This window comes from Octopus bimaculoides, chromosome 7, assembly GCF_001194135.2.
Source record: "Octopus bimaculoides isolate UCB-OBI-ISO-001 chromosome 7, ASM119413v2, whole genome shotgun sequence".
Taxonomy (NCBI): domain Eukaryota; kingdom Metazoa; phylum Mollusca; class Cephalopoda; order Octopoda; family Octopodidae; genus Octopus; species Octopus bimaculoides.
In genome coordinates this window covers 41,948,428-41,959,521 of record NC_068987.1, presented here as the reverse complement: position 1 = coordinate 41,959,521, position 11,094 = coordinate 41,948,428, and the positions used below count along the sequence as shown (strand labels likewise).

At 35.2% G+C, this 11,094-nt stretch overlaps 1 protein-coding gene across 2 annotated transcripts in view; it reads right to left on the bottom strand.

Moving 5' to 3' along the window:
• Positions 1-11,094, bottom strand: part of LOC106884302 (peptidyl-prolyl cis-trans isomerase) — a 54,263-nt gene that overhangs the window by 1,735 nt on the left and 41,434 nt on the right. For both annotated transcript variants that reach the window (XM_052969551.1, XM_052969550.1), the window contains exons 7-10: positions 6,872-6,951; positions 5,842-5,947; positions 3,938-4,013; positions 499-565 (exon numbers count right to left, since the gene is read on the bottom strand). In XM_052969551.1, coding sequence (XP_052825511.1) covers positions 499-565; positions 3,938-4,013; positions 5,842-5,947; positions 6,872-6,951 — 329 coding nt within the window. The remainder of the gene's footprint in view (positions 1-498; positions 566-3,937; positions 4,014-5,841; positions 5,948-6,871; positions 6,952-11,094) is intronic.

Sequence of the window (11,094 nt, the reverse complement as noted above, 5' to 3'; positions counted from 1 at the left end):
ATATATATACATACATGCATATATATATATACATACATGCATATATATATATACATACATGCATATATATATATACATACATGCATATATATATATATACATACATGCATATATATATACATGCATATACATATATATATACATACATGCATATACATATATATATACATACATGCATATACATATATATATACATACATGCATATACATATACGTATATATACATATACGTGTATATATATATATATATATTAAAAATATGTCAATCATGTCATGAGTTGCACTAAGCAAAAGATGTTTAATTTTTCTGGTGAGCAATTGTTCCATAATACAGTAGACATAAAGTAAGTGGTGGAATGGAGAGGGTTCTTATAAAACAAGTACAGATTGGTGACTAGAAGAGATTCTACCTGATTCGTCTCAACCATACCAGCATGAAAGAAAATATCATCAAACTGATATTGATTATGGGAAAGAAAACAGAAACCAATAATTTACCTCCATTCTTCGAACAACATCCATTCCTTCAATTACTTTACCAAATGCTACATGTTTATTGTCCAGCCTGTAGATATTAAAAATCGTTATTAAATAGAGAAATCAATTGAAAGTTATTTTGAAATATATTTTTCATGTATAATGTTCTAATGTTGTACCTGGTCATCCTCGATGAAATAGTCCTATGATCATTCTGTCTTTTTATTCGAATAGAGTAAATCGAGCTGGATTATCAAAGCATATTATCAAATAATTAGATGCAATATGTGCAATTTCAAACAGATTTAACTTAATTCTACCAAGGTCTAGAAACTCTTTCAATAATTCCTCATCATTTAACATCTACTTTTCATGCTGGCTGGGTTGGTGTCTGCTTTGATATGGTTTATTCTGGTGGATGCCCTTCCTAATGCCAACCACTTTACAGCATATACTAGGTACATTTTTCATGCTGCCAGCACTAGTGAGGTTGCTATGTGGCTCACAAGACTACAAAACCTAGGTTTATGGTGGGGGTACCACTTATGTAAGGATAGGCTTTTGCAGACGAACTACATAGTTACCAATAAGAGAGAGTGAGAATGATCTGTAGAAGCTGCAAATGAAAGTGGCTTCTCAAGGTGTGACGTGAATAGAAGTGTATTGGGACAGTGGAGGTGGTGATGGGAAGTAGACAACAACTTTAAAGCGTGTAGGATTGACGGGTAAATATAGGAAGTGATGGATGATCAATGGTGTACAAGTTGGGGAAGGTAGAGGGTTGTAGGAAAGAGTGGGGGAAGACAGCAAGATAGTGATAGTAATGGTGATGCAGTTTACAGAAAGGACAAGGGAGAGATGTCATGGTTGAATTGACCACAAAATTGAGTGAGGGGAATGTAAGTGTTGTGTATGTGAAGAGATAATTTGGTGGTTCAAGTTGGGAAGAGACATTGATGGATGAAAAATAGCTAACAAATGAAATGTTTCTTGTTAGCAAAAAAAATAAGATGGTCTCAGTTGGGTAGGGGTGGCAGTGAGAGAGATGTTGGGAGAGAGGATGTTCAAAAGAGTTTGGGTTAGGTACCCATTTATGCATATAGTGCTTCCAGGAGTTAATTTTGCAGAGGTGAGTGGGTCTTCTTAAGAGTCTCATACCGCCAGACATCCTAGTCCTTTGTCCTCTCATGTTAACATATTTGTCACAATGTATAACTCTTCACAAGAATGGTGGCAAGTTGGTAGCTTTTACTCTCCATTCTAAATTTAACCCTTTGATATCAACCCACCTGACACTACTTCCTATAATGAAGTGATCAAAATAAAAACTTTCCATCAAAATTCTGTGTTAATTTATGTTCCAAACACCAGCTTATAATAACAAAGGCAATCACCACAGGAATATGGTAACAAAAGGGTTAAACACTTCTACAATCATTTTATTTTCATTTCCTCAAAATTGCTAAGTACCTGTAAAACAATAGGGTTAGTTGACAAGTACAACAGATAGTCTACAACAAAAGTATTTAATTATTCGTGTGAAGAGGAGTAAAACCTTTGATGTAACATTCCAATGTACTCTCTTGTTCAATCATAACTAGCTGCACTGTGTATGAGTCTTATGTAATGGCTATGTATGAGATTGGGCTGAAAAGTTCATAGGCTGCTTATGAAAGAGTGATGCTAGAGCTGTGAAATCTTCCATACATTAATTTCCAATTTTCGTATTAATAGCTGCATTGTTACTTTCCAGGTAAATTGACATCTGACTGCTCAAAGAAGGCTTCAAAAGTAACTGGTAACAATTTCTCTTGAAAATCAACAAAATTCAGCATTGTGCTGTTATCAAGTACTTGCTGAAAAAAAGCTGAGCCTCCCTAATCATTCATGCTGACATGCTTGCTACATTAGTGAATGTCACACCAGCTTTATCAACAGTGCAAAAGTGGGCGCTTTTAGATAGGGAAGGCAGAATCTTGAAGATAACCCAAGATCTGGAGGTCTTGCAATTGCCACCACCAAGAAAAACATTATGTTCACCATATGGTGATGGATGATAAGTCATGTGATGCAGATGGATGTCAACAGTGCCATAAAGAAGTGCTGATCACTAAAAGCAGATGGAACTCATGGAAGAGGGACACCCGAGAAGACATGGGATGAAGTACTGAAGGACAACTTCTGGAGAGTGAACCTTTCAAAAGAGATGACAAAAGACTGAGTTATCTGGTGCCTTGCTGTGCTCAAGAAGACCTGTTCTCCATAGAAGAAATGTTAAAACCTACTCTTCCTGAAGAAGATGATTGGCTTGTGCTGGTACTATGTAAAAAGCACTCGTGCTGGTGCCACATAAAAGTGTTCATGCTGGTGCCATGTTAAAATCACCCAGCACATACTGTAAAGTGGTTGACGTTAGGAAGGGCATCCAGCTATATAGACTAAACCAAATCAGACTGGAACCTGGTACAGTTCTCCAACTTGCCAGTTCTGGTCAAACCATCCAATCCATGCTAGCATTAAAAAAAAAACATGTTAAATGAATTTAAGTCCTACCAGGATTGACAAAATAAATCCCAATCGATAAGTCTTGGAATCGATCTAATTCTACTCTCTTCTAGTCTGTGTAGCTTTCTATCTGCATTAAAAGTCATTATTACCAAGTCTTTGTTACCAAAAGTCTTTGTTAGGTTGCAAAATATGAAAATATAAGAAGTAACATACTAGCTGTATAACTTCATACAAGCATGTTACATATAATACACCATACTGGCTATATAACATTACATCTGAAATTAGTTATATAGCAATATATATCATACATTCCTGATATATAAAACTCAGTATAGCAAAAATCACTGAACACTCCTTTGAAACCATTTTTAGACAAACACAGGAGTATCTGCAAGATAAAATGATTTAATTCAATTTGGTTACATTGAAAAAAATCTCATTGAAAAAAATTTGTATTTCATCCTTCAGGAACAAGTATAAAATAAGTAACCAGTCATGTACTAGGGTCTGACTAAATTGGTTTCATCCATCCAAATTTGTGACCTTGATCTAGTATCAAAGGTCTTCAGCTAACTATCATCAAGAGGATTTGTCTGTTATTAATTGTAAATGATAATGAGTTTGTTATTAATTGTGAAAGGATGATATTAAAATGATACAGAACATGAATATTAGTGATTATCACTCCACATCAACAAAGCAGCAGGTATAAAGTATAATTACAGAGATATTACCAGAATAATTTGTGTGTCATGTCTTATTTGTAGCATAGATATCAACTTATCAATGGATATTAATTTGTTGCTAACGTCAACAAGTATATTATTGCTATATATACCAATAGATGTCAATTTGTGTGTCATTGATAGATATCAACTTGTGTATTATTGATATCAACTTGTATGTTATTAATACAATAAATATCAATTTGTATGTTATTGATACATACCAATCAGTTTTTTCTGTGCAAATGAAAAACTGTGAACCATTGGTGTTGGGTCCACTGTTAGCCATTGATAATGTACCTGCAAGGAAGACGTTTCTAAATTAAATTTTATATACATTATTTCTAACGTTTCTAATTAAATTTTATATACATTATTTGTGTAGTTCAATTTTTTTAATTAAAAATGAAATTTATAATAATACTCAACTGTTAAGTAAGGTGACTAACTGAATATGAAGCTATCAAGAAAGGTGAAATTCTTATTATAATTGTTGTTGTTAATATCATCATTATTATTATTATTAATATTATAATTATTGAGGTGGAATGCTGGCAGAATCATCAGCATGCCAGGCAAAATGCTTAGTGGTATTTCATCTGTCTTTATGCTCTGAATTCAAATTCCACCGAGGTTGATTTTGCATTTCATCCTTTCAGAGTCAAAAAAAAAATAAGTACCTGCTGAGCACTGGGGTTGATTTAATTAACTTAGTCCCTCTCCTGAAATTTTTATCCTTGTGCCAAAATTTGAAACAATTATTATCTCCACCTTAGCAAAGGGAGAGGTATTGTTTTCAGTCATGTTTGTTCGTTTGTTTGGTTGTGCATGGACAAGATATCTCAAGAATCACTAGATGGATTCCAATGAAAATTTCAGGGATGTTTGGCCTCATGACTGGCACAAACTGATTAGATTTTGGGATCGATACGGTACCAGACAAGGATTCTGGATTATTTTTCTGTTTTTTTTTTTTTTTTTGAGGGCGGTCAAGTTCATTTTCAGTATTCTGGCTTGTGAGAGCAGTTGAGTTTATTCCAGATATTCTCATTTTAAAAATCATCTCTGGTTAATCATTGAGAGGACGTTAGTGTTGCTTTGGCAGATGTTGGTGCTCTCTGAGTGCTCTTGTTATTATTATTATCATTATTATTAGGGTGGCAAGCTGAAAGAAGTGCTAGCATGTTGGACAAAATACTTAGCAACATTTCTTCTAACACTATGTTTTGAGTTCAAATGCTGCTGAGGTCATCCAACCAGGGTCAGTAAAATAATGTATCAGTCAAGTACTGGGGTCACTGTAATTGACTAACCCACTTCAACTAAAACTGCTAGTCTTATTCCAAAATTTGAAACAATTATAACATTATCATTATTAGGGTTGTGATGTATTGAATTATGTTCCCTTTCATTCTGAGTTCAAACCCTGCTAATGTCAACTTTACCAGGCTCATAAAACAAGTTTTGGGATTGATCTAACTATATTCTTTACCCCAAATTAACTACACTCTCAACACAATTCTCTGACTATATCAAGATTAAAAATTATCATAATTCTTTTTCCTCTCAGGGGACATCTGCAGTCCACTCAGCCAGTATTTATCTCCAATTTTACATGATTAAGTCTATGAAAGACAACCTTCTTTAAAATTATCTCAATCTGTCACAAATTAATTTTCCTCCAAAAAAAAGAAACTAAACTCAGAACTGAAGAATTACATCACATTTTTTACTGACAGTCAAAAAAAGCAACAGTAGAAGCCATGACTCCTTTCGGGGCCTCTGGGAGAGTACAAAGAGATTATTTTCAAACCAGAGACTTGGCCTAAATGTTTGCAATAGAATGAACCATGCAAAAGGTATCCAATATGGATCTATATCAGGTAGTTAGGTATGGATATTCTGTGTGTCAGCCAGAGACACACAACATTGACCATAGTAGGGTATGAACCACTATCCACTTGATAAATTGTCTAGCACTTCTATCAACTCAATCATTTATTACGTTTTCTATGCTGGCATAAAGAAACACATCAATAAATAATTGTTAGTTTTTCAAATAAGTTAAATTTCCTTAGCTGATAAAGAAAACACAGCTAAAACAAAATGGCAGGCTATTTCCACTTACCAGCTCCTGTATGTTTTAAGACAAAATTTTCATCATCAAATTTATTTCCATAAATTGATTTTCCTCCTGTTCCGTTGTGCCTCGTAAAGTCACCTCCTTGACACATGTACTTCAGAGTTAAGGACAAATATAATGTAGTGATACAAATCCTTAATATTGTTTCCAAAAAAAAAAAGACCACTTCTCATTTTACAAATCCTTTTCATTATTCATTGTTATCAGTGTAACAGCTTTTAAAATGAAAATGTTTTAACCCTTTTCCTACCTACCTGCCAGAGACTGTTCCAGGTTCTGACACAAACTTTCTGTTTTACAGCGATCTAAATTTTCCTGTTAATTTGTTCCAAACACCAGCTTCATGAAGACAGTTATTTTACCTAATTCTTTATTATTTTCAAAATTTATTGAAACAAAAGTAATATAATAACAAAAAGGTTAAACATGCTCTTAGAGTAAAAACTTTATATATTTTAATTAAACAAAGTAGAGAATTAACCTAGAAAAGAGGTATGTTTCTCTTCTTAATTTAATTACTACAAAAAAATAATATATGAAACCTTTTGAAATCCCTCCACTTGAAACTACCTCTGATTCTATGATATACACTTCCACTTTTAAACTAAAATCGTCTATCAAAATTTCAGGTTACTTAATGTTCTAAACACCAACTTAATAGTGATGTTATTTTACTAAATCTTGCATTATTTATGTCAACTGAAGCAGAGGCAGAGCATTTCAATAGCAGAATGGTGACAAAAAGGTTAGTTGTCAGGCTTATCAAATCGTAGTTGGTATTCCTTTGTGAATGTTGATTCATTAAAGGGTGCATATTTAAAAGACATTTAAACCTCCCATTTATCCTGATACAATATATGTAAGACTATTCTAAAAATGTGAATAGATCCACACAAAGTAACAAAATTTTGCAACTAGATTATTTTCCTAATGCTAAACATTCTATCTTTAATGATGTAAAATAACTCTAGAAATTAACTTGGAAAATAGTTCCAATGAGTTTTGATTAGGATATAAACTGTGGAATGATTCGATGCAATGTGCTTCCTTTATAACCAAAGCCTCTGTCATGGGTACAAAGGCAACGAAAGTTCTCTGCAAAGAAATATATGGTAGACATTAACATTTTCACTATCATCATCATCATAATCACAGTATCTTTAACATTCATTTTTATACTGTCTTGAACAGATTCACAATTAAAATATACTTTATTCTTTTACTACTTCCAATCACCAAACTATACCCATGCTGGAGTTTTATATTATCATATCCAGAGTCTTAGATTATTATATTGAGCCCCACCCTACTTATTTCAGTCTGGTACAGATTTTTTCTTTTTCAATTTATATTTTATGAAATTACTGAACTTTCACTTTTTGATACAATATTACACCTGTAATCAGACATACACACACTGTCTGCTGATATACTCAGAAAACTGAGTACTCCAATCACTCCCCCCCTCACCCATTCCCCTTGTCATCATTATTACTCATGTCTCACTCTACAAAGAAGTTGGCAAGTGAGCTGACACATAGGTGGTGAGATCCCTTTCAATATATTGAGGACATGGCTACCTTTCTAGTGCTGGTGCCACAAAAAGCACTCAGACCCTTTAATTCTATTAAGGACAACACTTTTCTAGTGCTGATGCCATGGAAAAAGTACACATTATAAAATCGTTGATATTTAGATGGGCATCCAGCCAGAGAAACCATAATCAAAACTGAAACAGATGCAAGATGCAATCCACTGACCCATTTAGCTGAGCAGGACCTTGAAATAACTGGTGACTTTGAATGTGAAAACCTATCCTGCCAATACCAGCAAGGAAAGCAGACATAATCCAACATAAGCACCAATATCCATTATATCAGTGTAGCAGTGCCTCCTACATAAAAGGACCAACATCCACCATATTAGTGTAATGTTGTTTCCTACAAAAATGTCCCCCATATCAGTAATGCCTCCTTCATCAAAATGTCAATGTTGTTGATATTCAACCATTATTATTGAAATTATTAATAAATAACTTTAAAGTATTTCAGTTTACATCATTGTGAAGTCAATAAAACACATGCCAAATGTACATCATACTGTAATTTGTTCAGTCAAATCCACTTTCTCATTAAAATTTTCTTCATCAAAAGAAATAATACACAAAATACAAAAGATGAAGCTTCTCTTTTCCCTGATGTTTGAACTCCCTCCTTGTCACGTTCTATGTAAAAAATTTGTTTTATATTGTCACTTATTTCAGGACAAATTTTAACTTATTTTTGCGATAATTACTTTTTTCAATGAAATCTTTCAATAATACAGTCTGTCCATAAAGTCATGGTGGGATTTCAAAACTATTTATTGATGTAACTAGCAACACTATACATTTCATATCCGTATTGAATAAGTGATCAACTAATGAAATTTATATAGTTTGGTGCAATTCAATGTGGCTTCCATTTGTTGCCCTACACATATCTCATTGATACTCCAGTTGGATGAGTGTACAAAGAACGTTGAGATGCACATGCAGCTAGTCACATGACAGTGACATAACTGATGCCATGCCAAGCTGATGCAGCAGTCAAGACATGGACAGTGCAAAGGAGAGCTCAATGCATTCTTTGGCTTGTAAAATTTGAATTAGTGACGCACGTTTGCAAGTTAAAGGAAGAGCCACCACACATGTAATGTTCCTATTACAAGTATTGAACACAACAGTGATGCTGTTCAATCTGTTACGCTTGATGTTCTTCGTTGTTGGTAGCAAGAACTGGAGTATGGATTAGATGTGTGTAGGTCAACAAATAGAAGCCATATCAAAACTTTATTAGTCTCTTATTCAACATGGATATGAAATGTGTAGCGTTAGAAGATACATCAATAGTTTTGAAATCCCACCATGACTTTATGGATACAATCATCATCATTTAGCATCTGTTTTCCATGTTAGCATGGGTTAGATGGTTTGAGTAGAACTGGTAACTCAGAAAGCTGCACAAGGCCCCAGTCTGTTTGGTTGGTTTCTACAGCTGGATGCCCTTCCTAACGCCAACCACTCCATAGAGTGTAGTAGGTGCCTTTTATGTGTCATGACTACAATTTCACTCAACTTGACACGTTTTCTCAAGCACACAATTTTTGTCACTGCTATTTTCCCCAAATTTCATAATTCAGAAACATGCCTAACATCGCTTCTAGCAACAGAAGAGAGCTATTCCAAAATTGATTAAAGTGCTATAAACAACAGCCAAATAGCCTTCATTTCACACCTTTCTGTTTAAGAAGAAAAAAGATCACATTTGTTAATGTAGTACTGTATAGACGAAACTTAAAGAAAAAGATGGGATAGCCATGATTGGGACAACTTTGATTATGGAGACATGTCTTGATTAGAGATGCCTGACCATCAGACTAAACAACAAATTTTCTATTTTGTTTCTGTTCTGAAATACATCCTTCATTTACTTAACTCTTTTGATATAAATCCTGTCTTTATGTAACTGTGTAAACCTAAGATAAATCCACAATCATTTGTTCAATAAATCAACCACCATCACTCTCTAATATTTCATTCATTCAACATGAATGCAAAAAGTAAAAGAGTTTAAACAGCTTCACTTCACTCTGAAAATCGCTGAAATAGTGGTCTAATGAAAACAGACAATGGAATTTGGGTAAACAGGCTTCACAGGTCAGTCATCCTCATCATCATCGTTTACTGTCCAATACTTTCAGACCTTTCACCACCATCACCAATATATATATATATATATATATATATATATATATATATATATATATATATATATATATATATATATAGATATCATCATCATCGTTTAACGTCCGCTTTCCATGCTAGCATAGGTTAGACAATTTGACTGAGGATTGGAGAACCAGATGGCAGCACCAGGCTCCAATCTGATCTCGCAAAGTTGGATGCCCTTCCTAATGCCAACCACTCCAAGAGTGTAGTGGGTGCTTTTACGTACCACCAGCACGGGGGCCAGTCAGGTACTGGCAATGGCCACACTCAAAATGGCGTTTTTTACATGCTGCCTGCACAGGAGCCAGTCCAGTGGCACTGGCAATGACCTCGCTCGAATGTTTTTTCACGTGCCAGTAGGGCAACGCTGGTAACGATCACACTCAAATGGTGCTATTTACATGCCACCGGCACAGAAACCAGACAGCTGCTCTGGCAATGATCACGCTCAGACGGTGCTGTTAGCACTCCACTGGCACAGGTGCCAGTCATCAAATTTGGTTCAATTACGATTTCGATTTCACTTGCCCCAACAGGTTTTCGCAAGCAGAGTTTAGTGTCCAATGAAGGAAAGGTTAGCATGGGAGTCGTCAAATTTGATTCAATTTCAATTTCACTTGCGTCAACAGGTCTTCGCAAGCAGAGTTTAGAGTCCAATGAAGTAAAGGTACGAATAAGTAGGCTGGCTACACCCCTGGCAGAGGCCACAGATTATGGTCTCACTTGGCTTGCCGGATCTTCTCAGGCACAGCATATTTCCAAAGGTCTTGGTCACTAGTCATTGCTTTGGTGAGGTCTAATGTTCGGAGGTCGTGCTTCACCACCTCATCCTAGGTCTTCCTGGGTCTACCTCTTCCACAGGTACCCTCAACCGCTAGGGTGTGGCACTTATCACACAACTATCCTCATCCATTCTCGCCACATGACCATATCAGCGCAATCGTCTCTCTTGTACTCCACAACTGATGCTTCTTAGGTCCAACTTTTCTCTCAAGGTACTTACACTCTGTCGAGTATGCACACTGACATTACACATACATCAGAGCATACTGGCTTCATTTCTTGCAACCTTAAGCATGTAGTAACGCCGTGCGCATGCATAGTCTCACGCATGCGTGGAATTAAACAAGCAAGCTTTCCCGCTTAATTCTCTCTCTTTCTTGCTGGCCAGCAATAGAGCATGGACATGTCAAGCAGTGTCTCTGACATTCCAACCTGCAGACAGTCTCTTTACGTGTATAGCTGTCACTCTCCATCTTTCGGACTTACACTCGACAGCTCGCTCACATCTACATAACAACGTCCTAACAACTATGCTCACACACATAGAAGCTGTAACAACAAGAGCTAAGATGTATATATTTACCACCTGAATAAATGTTGTATAAGTTGATAGTCCGGAGTTCAGTGTTCCGTTTATATTCTTAATTTTATATAGGAAAGTCAGGTATACATCTAATGATGTA